Source organism: Lytechinus variegatus, chromosome 15 (genome assembly GCF_018143015.1).
Source record: "Lytechinus variegatus isolate NC3 chromosome 15, Lvar_3.0, whole genome shotgun sequence".
NCBI classification, from domain to species: domain Eukaryota; kingdom Metazoa; phylum Echinodermata; class Echinoidea; order Temnopleuroida; family Toxopneustidae; genus Lytechinus; species Lytechinus variegatus.
In genome coordinates this window covers 12,818,542-12,836,464 of record NC_054754.1, presented here as the reverse complement: position 1 = coordinate 12,836,464, position 17,923 = coordinate 12,818,542, and the positions used below count along the sequence as shown (strand labels likewise).

Below are 17,923 nucleotides of genomic sequence, written 5' to 3'. Positions count from 1 at the left end.
GGCCAGCAACGTCAACATCTATTATGCATGTTTGTTCAAAATATTTTCTAGCTATGATGCATATTCATGCATTCCTTGTTTTCTTGAAAATTCACTGCGCTTCTCTTTGCATAAAAAGGACATTGTGCAAATTTTTCGTAGAAAGAATTATGACACTGATGGATTTCCATAGAGTTACGATTGATCGGATCAATCGTAACTCTTTGTAAGATGGGGCCCTGTATATACGATTAAGGACAAATAATATAGTTAAAAGGATACAATCAATGTATTTTCAGGGTCTTCATCAATTTGTACAACGGTGTCGGACTTTCCAATATCATGTCGATCCCCACATAATAATCGGGTCGTGTGGTCCAGTGGTTAGAGCATTTGACTCATAATAGCAAGGTTGTGAGTTCGAATCCCAACCCTGCCATTGTCTCCACTTTGATAAAAAAGGCCGAGATTGATATCTGTCGTCTATAACGCCAGCCACAACGACTGATTAACCTAGACGTAAATTTTTTCATAGGTAATTGGTTATATACCAGCTTGGCGTTTACCAGCAAAATGCTGTCCTGCCGAGTTCCTGCGGGAGTTACCACAAACAGAAACATTAGCTAGAATAAAATTAATCATCGAATCAATCTTCCATATACCTCACTCAACATTTTTCGTATTTCATTTTGTTCACAAACAACGATTGTCTTGCCAAGACATGAGCAAAAAAGTAACCGTTTTGCAGAAATTTCGTACCAAAATTTGGAAAAAACATGATTTCAAAATTGTGTCACTTTTTCTTTAACATTAGCCAGATAAACCAGATGCCAATATGAAAGGAAATGGTAATTATGATTCATATCACGGTTGTTGTTTTTTCCATAAAAGAATGAATCTCTTCCGTATTCAAAATTGAAGTTTCCTCATGTTCAATCATGTTCGTCTCATTTTCATGCTCATAAAGTAATGATTTGTAGAGACAACCACTTTTTACCCATTTTTTCACTCCCTATGATTACATTATAACCATTATCTTACGTATTTAGAAGAAAAAACGATAAAAATCATCCCATGATAGATTTCAGGAAGATTTGTAAACCAAACCTAACTAAAAATAACTAAGGGATGAAATGCTTACAGATCCAATATTGGCATTTGGCCCTGAACCGAGCACTACTTGTATATACCCCCCCCCCCCCCACAAAACAACAAAGCAAATAAACGGGAATGCAGAATACGAATTCGGTGGCGGGAGGGGGGGGGGGCTGTTACTTGAGGAATGGGAGATCATTTCATGGTGAAAACAAAATTCAGGACTGTAGAGTTGAAGCTATCAGATGTAGTTATTCTAGCCTTTAAGCATCAAAAGGCTGTGATGAAAACTGAGCTTCTCAAGGAAGGGGAGATTGAATGACGCGGTAAGTATGTTTGCAAAGGGGTGAAATTTCGGGGAAATTGGCAGAGCATGCATGCAGCGTCCATTTTAATATGATAACTAAACGGTGTGTAATTATACGACCATGAACTACGAGCCCGCCCGACAACGACAATCGTGGCAGCGAGGGGGAAGCATTCTGTTCTCGAAATTGATTGCGCGCGCTCCCTGAGCGAGCAAACATCCACAAGAGTCCATTTTGTTTACACGCATGATCAGAGAATAGGAGGGAGCCGTCGCATTCGGGAGGAAACTGTCGGCAGCGGCGAATTTGCGTTCTATCGTCTTCATTCCATGGAGTCGTAATGCATTGTCCATATTGAGATAATTTCAGAAGCAAACGCGGTATCTTTTCAAAGAGGTAAGTGTTTCAAGCAACATTATGCATGAAATTCATGCTCCTCGTTCAGTGTATCTATCAAGATTATAGTAACCCCATTGTAGCAGGGTAACAATGAAGCTTCATCCATCTCTATGCGTTCGAGATCCAGATTTCGTTTGAATTTATTTGACAATTAAAGTTTTTTGATGTATGAAGTGATTCCATAATTATTATTACTAGACTTCCCCAAATTAAATAGACCAAAAATATAACAATGCTTTCTAGGATTTTGTGTTTGTGGAAACCATCAATAGATTCATTTGATTTGAAAGAATGTCTTCTTTAAAATCAAGACCATTATGATCATCAATTTATCAGGCTAAATTCATGAAGGCGTATATGCCGAGGTAAGTAATCTATAGATGTAGTCCTAATTATTTGCGCTCTGTGTGGCTCTACTTTTGTACTCAGAGTTCCACTTTTGTTTTTGAAAACAATAGGGTGTATTCGCACCTAGATGCCGAACGCTTTCAAGAACATAGAAAATGTCAAATTCATAACAGAGATCAACCGAGAAGATTTTGTCGGAAGTTGGTGAACCAAAAAAATTAGCAGTTTCGTCCTGGACTCTGGACAAACTACATATTTGCAAATTTTCATCAGTTCCAAAACTTAGGACGGAACTGCTATTCCGGTTCACCAATATTCGACAAAGGCCTCTCAGCTGTTCATTGTCATTTGACAGGCATATCTATACATTTACTGTTTTCTTAAATTAGTTCTGCGTCGCGGAAGGGAATAACTTCCTAAATCATATATCATTGGTTGCGGTGTTTCACCATAAAACAGTTCCTTAGGAGATTGCGTAGTCTCGAAATAATTTTGTCACGGTTAATTATCATATTGTTCGGATAGTTTCTGCACTGTTTGAATAGATTGATTGGTATTGTTAAGCCTGTTTGTGCATGAAATTTCCCCCTGTTAATTTTCGGTATCTATGGCGTTGATGATGAGCTCAAATTCATTAATATTGGAATAATTTCCTTCATCATTGTTACATAACAGTTGATGCACGCGGCCGCTTCCAATTTTTATTTTTATTTATGGAATGATTCTTAATGTTTTGCGTCATATCGCATGTGTTCCCATCGCTGAATAGAATCGCTGAAGAATTCAAGTACTAGTAGTTAAAACGACCATCGTTAAAAATCAATGGCGTATAATGAGCCCCAAATTTTAGGGATATGGGACGAAAATTCTATGAACCTGCGAGCAAGCAAAAATGCCGACCTCTATTTAGAATGTACGATATTTCATTTTCACTTAAAATGAAATAAGTTGCAACAATAAATATCTAATGCACTAAATCAGTTGTCAATCATATTTTTCTAGTTCTTTGAGGAAAAAAAATTGAATAAACCTAATTTCATATAATAACACACTGTAAAAACTGCGGTGTTAAAACTGCACTAATTGGTGTTAATAGAAGACCACACCCTGAGGTGTTAAAAGTATACCCTAGAGATTAAACGTAACACCAAAGAGTGTAAATGTAACAACAAAAGGTGTTGTAATAATACCTTAGGTGTAAAACTAACACCACCAATTTAACACCGGTGTAAAATAACTGGTGTGGTCCTCTATGTACACCGGTTAACACCACAGTTTTGCATACAAAAAAAAACAAGTAGGGGTGTGACATCATCAGCCCACCTAAACCTTAAAATTCAATTAGCCTACATTGTTATGTTTTCCGATTTTGATCAAATCTTCATTTTGCTCAGTGAATTCTAATCTATTTATAAGATATAAATGCTTTCAGCCTGGACCACCCCTTTAAGAAAGAACTTCCAATTATGAACTATTATGAACCCCGCAGGAATGATCTCTCAGGGTCAATAGAAAAATGATATGAGTTTTACATTCAACAATCCCAACATATGTGTGATATAGAAGAGCATGAACATAGGGAAGTATCATGTATCCCTTTATTACTGTTTTGAGAAGTGCATGAGGGTGTAATTACCATGGTTACTTTCGCATTCTAATTAGGGTCGAGTGTCACGGATGGACGGGGCAGAAATTAGGTGTGTGAACCTCAATTACTTTTTTTTCGCTTTTATTCATGATATTGAGTGACCTCATGCATCGAATATGCTTATATTTTCTCCAGTTAAGGTTAAAGTGCAATAAAGTTTCCACATTCACTTCTATCAAGTTTATATTTAGAGTCCTAATTTTTGAAGATGTTAAAAAGGGTGCGATGCGGAGATACATTTTTGTTACAAAGCGATTTATTACAAAAGACGCCGCTGTTTTTCATATACAGTTGAGTCCAGAAGTTTACATACACCAAGGAAATTCAAAGAAAAGTTGACACTTTTCGAACAATTCATACAATTTACTGTATCTTACAAACACTTTTGCTGTCGTGACGAATTTGATATTAAACACATGAGTATGTCATGCACCTTCATCTAATTGCTTTGTCATCAAGAGCTGGAAAATATTGAGGTGTCATTATTCCAATAAAAAAATCTTCATATTTTAGGCAAATTTAAGTTTAAAACTTGACAAAAACATTTCATGTTTGTGCTAGTTACTTCTCAATGCCAGATTATATTTTTTGGTTGAGTGGTGACATATCATGATAGAAAATGTAATATAAATCATATATTTGACATTTATATATTTCTATGAAAAATATTTGAACAATAGAATACATTTGGCACGAATATTATTTTTTTCTTCAAAGAAAATACCACCTGAAATATACTGTAATCCAAACAGCATCCCAGCCATGTGAAAGAGCGTAATTCGTTCTTTTGATGCCAAATTCGTCATGGTGGTATTCATATTTCTGAAGATTAGTGAATTTTGCGATGTTTGGCAAGCGAACAAGTTTCACTGAATTCCATGGGTGTATGTAAACTTTTGGCCTCAACTATATATATATATATATTAATCATGTCTACGTCGTCGGCTGTTGTCAGGGATATAAATTGTATCTTCATGTTGTGACCATCACCAAATAATAGCAACTCCTTCAACTTGGCCCATTCTTCTCATCATCATCTTTGTGAAGAATATCATTGGTCTATGCGTGATCAGTCAGTTGGTCAGTTGGTTCCGTGACATTTGCTGCATCGACAACTGCTCCGATCGAAATTCCACACACTAATGGAATATGGAATGACTTACTTCAACACTGGTTTTAGCACTGTATCCTACAGCCCTAACCCTAAAACATATAAAATTTTAATGTAACACTTACCCTACATTAAAGGAAAAATCTATTTCAACAAACAATTGATTTGAATAAAAAGAGAAAAATACAACAAGCATAACACTGAAAATTTCATCAAAATCGGATGTAAACTAAGAAATTTATGATATTTCAAAGTTTCGTTTAATTTCACAAAACAGTTATATGCACATCCTGGTCGGTATGTAATGAGACTGATGACATCATCCACTCACTATTTTTTTTTATTTATATGAAATATTCTAATTTGCTCGTCATTGTCAAGTGAAACAACGATTAATTCCTCCCTCAACATGTGGATCTAAGCATTGTTTAATATATGTTTCAGTTAAGTTGGTCCTTATCGTCAAATCTGTAAAAAATGAAATATTGCATAATTCAAACTATAAAAACAAAAGAAATAGTGAGTGAGGGATATCATGGACTGTCTCATTTGCATGTCACTGAGTTGTGCATATCACTGTTTCGTGAAAAACAAGTGGACATTTAAAATGTCACAACTTTCTTATTTTACATATGATTTTGATGAAATTTTCAGCGGTATATGCATGTAGGATTTTTCTCTATTAATCAAATCAACCTTTTCTGGGGTGGACTTGGCCTTTAAGCTCGGACCAATTATTGTCGCCGGAGCAATTGTCGTATCACCAGCTCGTCAGTCAGCTGTCGGCGTATTGTCAATCACATGCGGGCACATGGCTGGTCAGAAACGGTAGGGATGCATACAATGCATATGTTTAGAGAAGATGACAAACTCGCATGCTATGCTTAACATGTCATCCTTTATCTATTAAAAAAATTTGCATCTTCTTTACTCCTTCGGTCACATTCACACTGGAAAAATGTAACCGGGCTTTAATGAGTGTGTGTGTGTGTGTGTGTATTTGAGTTTTGTCAGACGTGTATTAATCAGATATGATTATTTACGTCTGTGACCGACCTTTAATGTCACCATCCGAAAGATGTGACCCGGGCTCGAACCTCGAACCTCTGCATCAATTTGTAACTTCCCCACAGCTTCGATTACAGGCGCATGCCACAACGCCCAGTTGTAGCGTGCGCCTGATCTAAAATATATGTTTTTATATGCTGGTAACATTATCTATCCAAGGAATTTCTGATTATAATCAGATTATGATTATGACTGTAATCTGATAATGTCGTCTTGGTGTCCAGGTGCTTATCACATTCATTATTTCCAGTATGTTAATCCGAACACCTGAGTAATTAAAGGCGATAAAATTAATATGACGTATTCAAGATATTTACTTTTCTGCTTTCCCCCGTCACATTCATACTCCTTGGCACAGTTTTTCACAATTTATACGTGTTCGCACCAATGCCCATTAATCGCCTTATTAGAAAAAAAATGGATGTTTTTCTGAAATACAGATTTTCGGTATTCATCACAATAAAAATTCTTATTATTCAGTTATCTTGAGTCTATTAAAATCTTATGCAGAGGTAAAAAAGGGATCTGCAAAAATGACTAATGAAATATTTTGGCATATCTTACACGTTCTTCATGCTCTAACTCATATTAAAACTTTCATAATTTGCTTTGTTTTCTGGAAATTATTGTACATTTTCACCACGTGCAGTGGGTTAGCCATACTTGCAACCTCCTGTAATCTTTCCCCTGTCTGGTTATATCGCTGGTATATTGACAGAGATGACAGCTTCAAGCCGCTGAGTGGATCATTGGATCACTGGACAAGGCGACTTCTGAAATTCTCCTTGATTTTTTTACAATGAGATGGTGCTCATAAGCTGTACCATTCAAATGTAATTTATAGGAGTGAAATGTTCCCCCCCCCCCATCCTGAACGTTATTGTACCAGACACATCTTCTGAAGTATGATATTATAAATATAAAATAAGATGGTATGAAAATAAATGAGCCAGGGTACAGAGAGTATGAGAGAGACAGAGGAGGGGGGGGGGGAGGAGTGATACCGTGGTGGTAGGGCGAAGTGGAACACATCGGATACGCTTTTAGATGCTGGCTACATCCCAACGGAAATCAACATCCTAAAAGCATGAAACGGGGAATATGATTGAGACAATTGGAAGTTACCATTTTTTTCTTTTGTTGCTTTTATTTTGATGAAATTAATGTGACGCTGGCCAAAATTAGCAATTAACTATTGCTCAATAAACATTTGTCTTGATATAAATTATGTTTTTGTTAAAGAATGAGGGTATATCTATTTATTATTTGAGGGGTTTTACAAGAAACGTGAATATGTTCTCTTAAAAGATAAATGTCGGCACCTGATCTATTTAACTTTGCAAAATGTTCATATCAAACATGAGCATGATGACGAGGATAGACACGAAGCCATGAGCGATGTTATATAAATAATTCTGGACCAATACCTCATCGGCGTGCGCGTGTGGTATATCGAGTAGTAATTATTCACACCTAAGATCGTAAAGGCGCCAACCTTGGATCATGATCGCGGAGTGGAACAAATCGAAATCACCCATCTTGTCGTTATCTTTAATCGATCTCATTTGTCAGGGGGAGGGGTAGCCTCTTCTCGAGGCCCTGGCTACGGATTATAATTATATTCTAACTCGTAAAGCGAGTAGGCCTGCACCCGCCCGACCTAATGCGAGTCAGGGAGTCTCTCGCTTCGCTCGCTCATCATCAACACACCAAGAGCATTCGCCAGGGCCTCGACAGGAGTCATTTGGAGGGGTGGGGTACATGAAGATGTTCGCATTTACTCGTGTAGCACGACGAGCGACTTGTCAAATACCAAATAATCACTCGTGGCGTTTTCAATGCGGCATATTTTTTTTCACTAAAAATTTGAACTTTTGTATCTATTCTAACTTTGTAGTATCTTTTTCCAGGAGTAAACGAATGATATGTAAGAGTTAATTTTCACACATTATCAATAAAACAAAAGTGAAGGATCCGTTAAAAGCAAAGGCTTCTAGCTTGTGCATGTGTGGACTTCTAAAAAATAATAACTGTCATTGATATCGAATGGACGAGACGCCTATACAGCGTGTCTCAATAAAATGCCCTTTTGATAGAACTTATATTTATTTCGAAAATCAAATACCTGCAACACAGGTCTCTGAGAGAGGGAAAAGTTTACCAAAACGGTTTGAATTTCATGATTGTGATATCGCAGTATTTGACGAGTTTTTATTCAGGGAGAAAATAAATGACTTCACTAATCAATAAAAATGCCGGGAAAACATGATTTATTGAAATGAAAGTGAAGCCTGTTTCGGCCTATGTTAGGTGCTCAAGGTGGTCCTATTATTACCTCGGCTAGTCTGCCGATTCCGGTGCTCAAACAGGGTGCTACATAAACACTTGCCCGATTGCCCGGGGCAAGTAAATGTTAGAGTTGAGCAAGTGTTTTGAAGTAAAAGACCAAAACTACTTGCCCAAATTGGGAAAGCAAAATTCTCACAGTAGAATGACCATGGCAGGTAGATCAGTTCATGTCAAAAGAGAGAAAAAGGTCAATGGTTTATAAAACTGCTAAACTTTCTTTTGAAGAGGTAAAACTTTTCTTTTCAAGGAATTTTTCGGGCAAGTGTAACAGATTTTGGGGCAAGTATATTCCTACAACTTGAAAATGTACTTGCCCGACTGGGCAAGTGCTTCTAAAAAGTTATGTAGCACCCTGGCTCAAAGCTTATTGAAAAATAACTTCCTGCCGGCACCCATACTTCACATGGGTTGAGTGCAGCTCATTTTTATCAATTTCTGGCTGAAGGAAATGACGCCATGGCTTGGAATGGGATTCGAACCTGCAACCCTCTGTTTCAAATTCCGGAAACTATTCCATTGGGTCATAACGCTCCACAAATTCAAATCTTAACACCTCATCTGCGCATTGTATGCCAAAACTTAAAAGCATTCGGGAGCCGTATACTTGACTAATTTATCATGTTGTTTATCATGTTTATAGAGGATCGAAATACTACATAAACTATGGGATTACGTTGTCATGGCAGTCGTGATGCGTGGCTTATTATAAGCTTTCATCTCCTATATTGCAGCAGTAAGAAATATTTGGCTGGAATGGTAGGGGGGAAGATGGAATGAGAGAGTGGGAGATAGAGATAACAGGGGAAGTGAGAGGGAATGAAGGACAGGGGGAATGTGGACCTATGGGAGAGAGGGGCAGGGCGATGGGGGAGGGGGTTGAAGGGTGAGAGAGAAAGAGAGAGCGGGAGATGGGAGGGGAGGATGTATGGGATGGTATGTGTGTCGTTTTGAAGAGAAAGAGAGATTTATGAAGGCAGAATTTATGAACTGTCACAATCTAATGAAGATATGGAACTCTTTAATATAGTTTTATTATTTTTGATGGTGTGTGAACATGTAAAGGATTAGCTCTTTACTTTGATATTTTTATTTTTTATGATGACGAGCTTATGTATGAAGCTTATGTATGAACATGTAAACGCTTATTGGAAGGAGTTACAGCCAGCAGAATTGTAAAGTAGTCGTTTAGAAAAAAAAGTAGTAGGCCTATTTTGACGACTGCTCCATGGTTATGGGCAATATTATTTAGTGTTGATGTTTTGATGTACATGTATACAGTATGCATTTGCATGGGTATACTGGTAATGTAGTAGCAGCAGTAGCAACAGTATAATAAAAGTAGTAGTAATAGTAGTGGTTGTAGTAGTTGTTGCTGTAGTAGTAGTAGTAGTAGTAGTAGTAGTAGTAGTAGTAGTAGTAGTAGTAGAAGAAGAAGAAGAAGAAGAAGTAGTAGTAGTAGTAGTAGTAGTAGTAGTAGTAGTAGTAGTAGAAGAAGAAGAAGAAGAAGAAATAGTAGTAGTAGTAGTAGTAGTAGTAGTAGTAGTAGTAGTAGTAGTAGTAGTAGTAGTAGTAGTAGTAGAAGAAGAAGAAGAAGAAGTAGTAGTAGTAGTAGTAGTAGTAGTAGTAGTAGTAGTAGTAGTAGTAGTAGTAGAAGTAACGAGTTTTCATAGAGATAGATGGATGGAGATGTATTTCGTCGTGTTTGTATAGTAGGTGTAGTCTTGTCGTCATTTTTTATGGAAATAGAATAAACTTTCTAACTACAAGTTTTACAGCTATTTCTTTTGTTTTGTATTGTTTGAATTATACATTATTTCAATTTTACGACTTTGACGTTTAGGACCTCCTTGCCTGAAGCACAAAATGTTAAAATAATGTAATTCCACGTGTTCAGGGAGGAATGAAACTTCATTTCACATGACAATGACGAGAAAATAAAGATATTTCATATAATAAAATACAAAAGAAATAGTGAGTGAGTGATGTCATCAGTTCCTCATTTGCATACTGACCGAGATGTGCATATAACTGTTTTGTGAAATGAAGCGAAACTTTAAAATGCCATAACTTTCTTATTTTACATCCGATTTTGATGAAATTTTCAGTGTTATGCTAGTTGATTTTTCTCTTTTCATTCAAATCAAGTTTTTGTTATAGGGTGGACTTGTCCTTTAAGTTGTGACAATCGTGATAACAATGCGCCGATTAGGACTATGATGGTTTCTATAAAGTTGCGAGGCAATTAGCATTAATATTTCGTAAGAAGGTAGGGGTTCATGATGGGAATGCGTTTCACAGAATTTCCATCTCATTTGATATCTCTGTGACCCGAATTCCTTTCAGTCCCATTATATTTCCTGCAACAATCAACAAATCCCGTTTACCGAATATGCATTGCAGTCTAAATACAAAATATGCCATGAAGTAGACCTTCAAAGGGCTCTCATTTATCAATTTCCTTGGCAATCAACGATGAAACGAGATGACCATCTGGCAAGTTCATTTTCGTTGCTGCTATCCAATCTTAGTCTGACTGCTTCTGTATTTTTCAGGCTTTATGTTGGAGTGATGATTTATAAGTGGTTTGCTAGGTGTATGACCAGGCTTTTCCGTCGGCTCCTTGTCAACGGGTTTCAACGTTTGGTTAAAATGAAAATCATGTTACTTTAGACATTCATGTACCATGCACTTAGTAACGTTGGAAATGCAGATAACATGAATTAAGATAAATGATTAGATGATGAAAAATTGGTTTTTAATTTTGCTTGCTCGATTTATTTATTGTTATCTCCCCTTTGTAATTGACTGGGATGAAAGGGTGAAAAGAAGCTATATGTTCTATCATGATATTTTCCCGTCGGTGTGTTGAGGCAATCTACTCTGAGAAACTGAGACATTTTAAATTATATTTTGTTAAAACGAAATTAATACTTCCTCAATCTATATATCACATTTCATACTTTTCTAAGGAATCTTTACATTAAAAATATATTCGAACCATGGCAGATAATGATCTTTTAAAGATTTGATTTGATCATTATATAGTTTATTAATGAATATTTCTTTTTTGTTTCTGCTCTACAGACTTCCTCGCTGAATGCGTCAAAAGCAGGAATATAGAATCGAGGGCTCGAGGCCCGCGCTTCCCGTACGTCACCCATGAACAGCCTGATGCGATTACCAAGCGTTTGACGGTCTACATTTCGATACAGTCACAACATACTGAGCTATCTTCGCCAGCAGATGACATATAGGCCTACTGTGTCAAAATAGAATCATCTTGTGTGGATCATAGGCGGACAGAGCCGGTCTCCGTATTGACGGTTTATTCGAGATAGGGGCGGGATATGAAAGATTTTATTCAGCAAGGCGACAGGAAAGGCAGACGATGGATGTCATGACAACGAAGGTTTATAGTTGCGATATTATTTTTCATATATAACAGGAGTGTATGAAGCAATCCACCACTGTTTTCTCTGCCCTTTCGACTTCGAGGACCGCTGTTCATCATGTGTGCTTCATCTGTGTTGCCGTATCAAAAGGAAATCATAAAAACAAGCGGAAACGATTAAGTAGCCAGAGAGATTGTGTTGATATTTGCATCTCTCATTGCCTTGGATTTCCTGACTGTGTATATTCAAGTCAATCAAACTCCTAGCTAATAGAAGCAATACTATGGAAACGTATTGAGAGTGCAGTCAACTGACTGGATATTTTTTTAATACGTCTGTTTCTTTTCTGATATATTCTTCAGAAGCAGACAAAGCTCCAATATTATACGCATCTTATGTAGTTCAATGTGGGAATAGATTAATTCTCGAAGTCCTTGAATTCATAACATTAATTTTCTACTTCCAGGGTAGTGGCCTGACCTGATGATGTTATTCATAGAAACAATGACACAGTACTGACAAGCACAGAGAGGTTAACTACCACCTGTTGGCCTTTCGATGTGCACCACGATGCACACCAAGTAACATTTACCACTCCAACCTTTCAATGTCTGATATAGCATACGAGTCTTTTTGGCTGAGCCACATCACTGGTCAATGGGAGATGGATAGATCTATCTCTAGGAAGTTATCGAAGCGAGTTGTAAATGTTTGAATTATTCATCTAAAGCTTGAGCATCGCTGAATTTCAACTCGTGTTTTTCTAGAGTCATGATCGGGAATTGATTATCTTCTGTCGCCCTTAAAACAACCCGCAGAAAGCGCGAGTCGTCAGACATTTTTAAATGAATAAACCTTTTAGATTAATTTCAATTTTATTGTAATTAGAATGCCCGCATCTCAAAAGGAGCAGCTGTGTATGATCACCTGGATATCGTTGTTTGGCAGACCACCAAAGGCTGTATAGTTCAAATCATCACTTACATTACCCATAACTTCGTCGTTTGATTTGCAAAGTGGATGTATAATTTCGTCTAGACAACCGCCCGAGTGTATTATAAGGGGTGAAAGTGTTGAATCGAAACGGGCACTCCTCTTTCTGCTCTACATCCATTTCCCCCCTTCAGCAATGAACGGATGGATTACATGGGGAAATTACAATCTCAGCTAAAATCTAAGCTAACCTTTCACTCCTGTGTTTAAAGTTAATGTTACCCATGACCCGTGATTGATTGTTCATCGAGTTAGTGACGGTGGTATCCGGAGAGGAGGACCAAATTCTGCTCTCGGCGGGTGAACTCTGTGCCATTCCACATCATTGCCAATCAAAGAGATTAATATCACAGGAGGCGATGAAAGCAACCACAATATAGCAATGGAAGCACGCCTTCAAGTTCAGGGGAAAGTTATCCTTGCTTAAATGACCTTGAGATGATTTACCGTTTATGATGCTTCTCAAGTTTTAGCGAAATACGTGGTTGTATTTACGTTTATTATCGATAGTGTTCAGACATTCAACTGCTTAAGCCAACGATATTATACACTGGAGACGATTTCTGGATAAAAGCGAATCTTCATTTATTTCAACCAGCATCGAAACCGTCAATCTGTTTATAAGTTGATTTCGCACTTGGAATGGAATGAGTTATTTTTCTGGGCCATTTTTTTTGTTCTCAGAAAATGATATTGTAATGTAATCTTCTAACTATGAGATCCATTTCGCCTCCGCATTGTTTCGTACATTCCCGAAAGTATTTGTGGCCGAAATAGTGGATGGCAAGTAGCCTTTAGGGGGATTTGGTTGTCAACGGTATGGCTCTTGGGGAATTCATGACTCGTAAATGGGTCAAACCTTTTATCGCTTTCTTCGCTTTGACTCTCGTGTCTTTATTAGCCTTCGGTAGCTTCACATCACGCATCGGCATCGGGACGATGTATGCAAATACCAGTGAACGCAAAGCTCGGACACGAATGCAGAAAATAGTGGATCGATCCCGCAACACGGCACGCTTTTTATCAAGTTCACCTCTGGAAGGTTATTTCACCCCTATGTATGATAAAAAGAAAATTGCCAGGACAAAAACTCATAATTTCATTCCAATTCGTAAAATCATTCATGATATTAGTAATTCATCCTCGAAATCTGTAACTTCTTTAGAGAAATATGACAGCTCCGATGGAGACTGGCTGAACCAAATGCAATTAGAACATACCAGCCAACGTACTAGAAAAAGAGTTGTCACAAATATCTCAAGAATATTTTCTGAAAGGACTAGTCCTGTAGGTTTGAATGATTTTGTAAGTAGGACTGATGGCAAGAGCCATAAAACTAAAGAAAATGTTAGACCAACAACCGTGAAACCTGTTTTTATTGTTTTAATGGGACGCATGCGCACAGGTTCAACTCTGATTGGTGAAATTTTTAATCAGAACCCATCGATAGGGTTCCTCTACGAGCCCCTGCACGCCGTGTGTGATTGGAGCAAGAGAGGAGTTATCCATAAATCACATTTTACTACAGCAGCTAGTACCCTCTTAAGAAAACTCAGTTCTTGTGAATTTCCACCTAGCTTTATCTCTAGTATCAGCAAGTGGACAGTCGGGGGAGGGTTCCGTAGCACCCTCATCCAGCCTGTATGTGCAATAACGAATTCCTGTCGACACGCATCGTCAAACATGCTTCGCCATCAGTGCCTAAAGTATAAGAAGTACAGAGGGATAAAGACAATCCGTGCTGACCTGAATTTGCTACATAGACTGATTGAAGAGGGCAAAGTGGATGTCAAGATATTGCATCTTGTACGAGACCCTCGAGGAGTAGCGAATTCACGGCGTCAGGTCTACTCCGTCGACAGTAATTCCATGCAGCGGCGGTTAGCTGCACGCGGTTACCGCCACCGCGTCCTCCGTGACAACCCTGCGGTTAACCCGCTTACCGCTCAAGCCAGGAAACCATTGCCGTTCCACAACGACCAGTTACCGGCGCCAAAGGTGCGAGGGACCAGACTAGATATTTTAGGTCTCATGGATACTTCTGATGTGTTTCCACTCCTTAACACCATTCCAGCTTATTGCAAATGGTTGGATTCTACCATCACATTAGCACAGAAGAAACCTGATTGGCTGGAAGGTCGATACAAGCTGATCCGCTATGAAGACTACGCGGCATCACCACTAAGCGTCACTGAAGACGTTTACCGTTACTTCGGTATGTACCTTGACGATAAAGTACGACGATGGGTAGCGAACAATACGGAAGGTAACGTCGTAGGAGGCGACATACTTTACGGATCACATAGAAACTCTTCGGAAGCAGCTTTCAAGTGGAGAACGGCCATGACGTCAGAAGAAACTTCACAGGTTGAGACATTGTGTGGTGATGTTATGGAAAGATTAGGTTATAGGAAGACGTCTAGTCGGGTTCGGCTGGACGACCTAAATCAATCTTTATTCCTACCTCTTCCCGACGATATACCACGAGAATTATGATAATTGTAACCGCGTTTGTATCCATGCATTATCAAGAGTATATATAGGTACAGAAGCGCCACAGTTTAACGCGTTACTTCGCGCGGAAGCACCCTGACCATGCTAACGCACAGCAGAAAACTCTGAGCTAAGCTAAGAACGTTTGATTTACTTGATATGATGATATCATACTGGAGCTAAGGATTTTCTCGCATTAACACAAATAATCAAAACGCATACTACACGTACGTCAAATTTTAAAGTGTCATTTAATTACTTGGTGTCGGTGTGATTTGTACAAGATAATTTGGCATAATTCTACCGTGTGATAATTGAGAGTCAGGAAGCTGTTTCATCATTGAAATACTTACACCTGCAGTAGTTTCAAAAGTTGTTTCTCATTGTTCATGATTTCCGAACACTATAATATGATATGTAAAATGTTTAAGAATTAAATCATTGTTTCCTCACAAGCATTTGAATGAAAAAGATATGAAAAATAATAGTAAACTACTTTGTCAAAATTTGATTAACATTATTGTGAAGTATGAAGGCATGTACTTGTCTGTAACTGTCTAGTAATCACACGCAGAATAATATTGGCCACTAACTCTTGTACAGCTTGAAATTGCTTCACGGTTTAAACCAATCACGATCGTCGTTTATATTTGAATATAACCTTGTATATTTGTTATGAGGAAATGCCTGTTATGTTTAGACTAATGATGAGATAGTACAAGAATGTGAGAAATTACACTGCCTTAAAAATATACCAACTGGAAAAAATGGCGAAAAATTTGTAGGGCGATTCCATGCCAGAAAAATCAGCCATTTTCACAACATTCTTCAACCTGCTGTCCAAACAAACAAAGAACTTGCTTAGTTGTAATATTAGAGTACTACTGGGTAGACATGCAAAAAACTGACAACCAACAAAAACATGTTGTCCATAAGTGAATTATAACTTAAAATGTTGCGTGTCGTACGGGACATTTCTGCGGCCCGTACGACACACAACATTTTCACCTATAATTTACCCATAATCATTTTTTTTTGTGTTGGTTAGTTTTTTTCACATGACTACCCACTATAGCTTTATCATTGACAGAAAAAGAATATTTTATTGCTCAAGCATTCGGCTAGGAAACTAGAAATTGTTGTCAAAATGTCCCGTACGACATGTATGGAATCGCCATGTAGGAAACGGCTCCTTATAGTCGGGGCAGTGTGATATTTTTCACATTCTTTTCTATCAATATTTTTAACCATATACCGATGTAAGTTACTTAAATCAGTATTGTAGTAACTGAGACTCAAGAAAGTTAAATGAAAGTTAGGAAAGCACAAGGTTCTCTGACATTTTGGCCATAAACTTCCTCATGTTCTATTGTCTGTTAAGTTTATGTAACTTGCTACAAAATCATCTGTTAATATGTGTTTTGATATGTTGATATTCGGAGGAAAAATAACATATCATAAGAAGTAAAAGATGGAACTACTTCATGTGAAGCCGGGACCAAGATTAAGCATTCCATTGTAGTCTTGTTTACCAACATGTTGATATATTGTTGAGCTATAATTTGATACAGCAATCTAGTAGTATTTTATTTATCATCATTTTCATGAAACAGGAGTCTAATTGCATAGAACGTGAGACAACGTTATGTAGGCCTAAATGTAATTAAGTAGGCCTAATTGTAATTGATTCAATTCAATTTTTTTAAACAATTGCACACCTAGTTACCAATAATGCATATAGCATTTCCATTTTATTTGAAAGCAAGATAAAAGAGCATTGTAGATTAAATGCCTTTCTCACGGGAATAGGTGCCTCGGCCAGGGATCGAACCCCGGACTTTCCAGGTATAGCCAGGCGCCTTAGACCACTCGGCCACGGCACCTCCATGAAGGTTTGAATTTGTGATCGGATATCTGTCCGATATCTTGATAGTCCTGGGATAAACGGAACAAAACAATCTAAACTTTAACAACGTTTTATACAATCTTTTTATGCTAATGGGTTCAGTCGTCGTCTTCGACCATGCTGAATCAGCCCTCCCCCCTATGATCTCGGTCATCGATCGTGCGATCGCGACGAAAATTAGCCCGCGCGTTACCCATAGCATAATCTACAAAACTATCCGAGATCAAATTCTGTGAAAAATCTCATTGCTTAATATGCGTAAAATCAAAAGTTTGCTCTAATTAACTAAATAATGTCCCTAAAATGCTTGGTACACAGACACTTTATATCAATCTGATCGAATGTAATGGATTGGGATTTTCAGCAAGCCATTGCATAAACTTAAGTCCTGGGGCCCGTTGCAGAAAGAGTTGCAATCGATCGCAACTCTAAAAATCATGTGTAACTTGATTTTCAACCAATCAACAGCGCGCATTTGAGACTTGCGTTTGATATTTTGACTTGCGTTTAAACGCAACTCTTTCTTTAACAGGCTCCTGACATCTTTCCTTGATCTTGATTGGCTGAGAAGCACTGTTACTATCTGTCGGATAAAATGGGACTTGTCGGAGAAACCGTCTGACAAGACTCCTGCCATGAAACGCTCCCCAGAGCAGTTTCGACGTGGTAGTTATCATTCGGGAGTCATTAAATACAATTCTGAGCTGTAAACAACTATTGTGAAATACGGCGCAAAGGCCGAGGGATCTTGGTCAGAGGGTCGTTTCAAAGCGACTTTAAGAACGACTGGTGATCCTTTCTCAACCATAGCATTTATCACAAGAAAGGATTATG

The 17,923-nt window shown here is 37.9% G+C and overlaps 1 protein-coding gene across 1 annotated transcript; it reads left to right on the top strand.

Moving 5' to 3' along the window:
• Positions 1-1,643: 1,643 nt before the first annotated feature.
• On the top strand, positions 1,644-15,443 carry LOC121429124 (carbohydrate sulfotransferase 1-like). The gene is made up of 2 exons (XM_041626038.1): positions 1,644-1,778; positions 11,390-15,443. Exon 2 carries the CDS (start codon positions 13,510-13,512, stop codon positions 15,184-15,186), a length of 1,677 nt encoding a protein of 558 aa, XP_041481972.1. The 5' UTR covers positions 1,644-1,778; positions 11,390-13,509; the 3' UTR covers positions 15,187-15,443.
• The last annotated feature ends 2,480 nt before the right edge of the window (positions 15,444-17,923 follow it).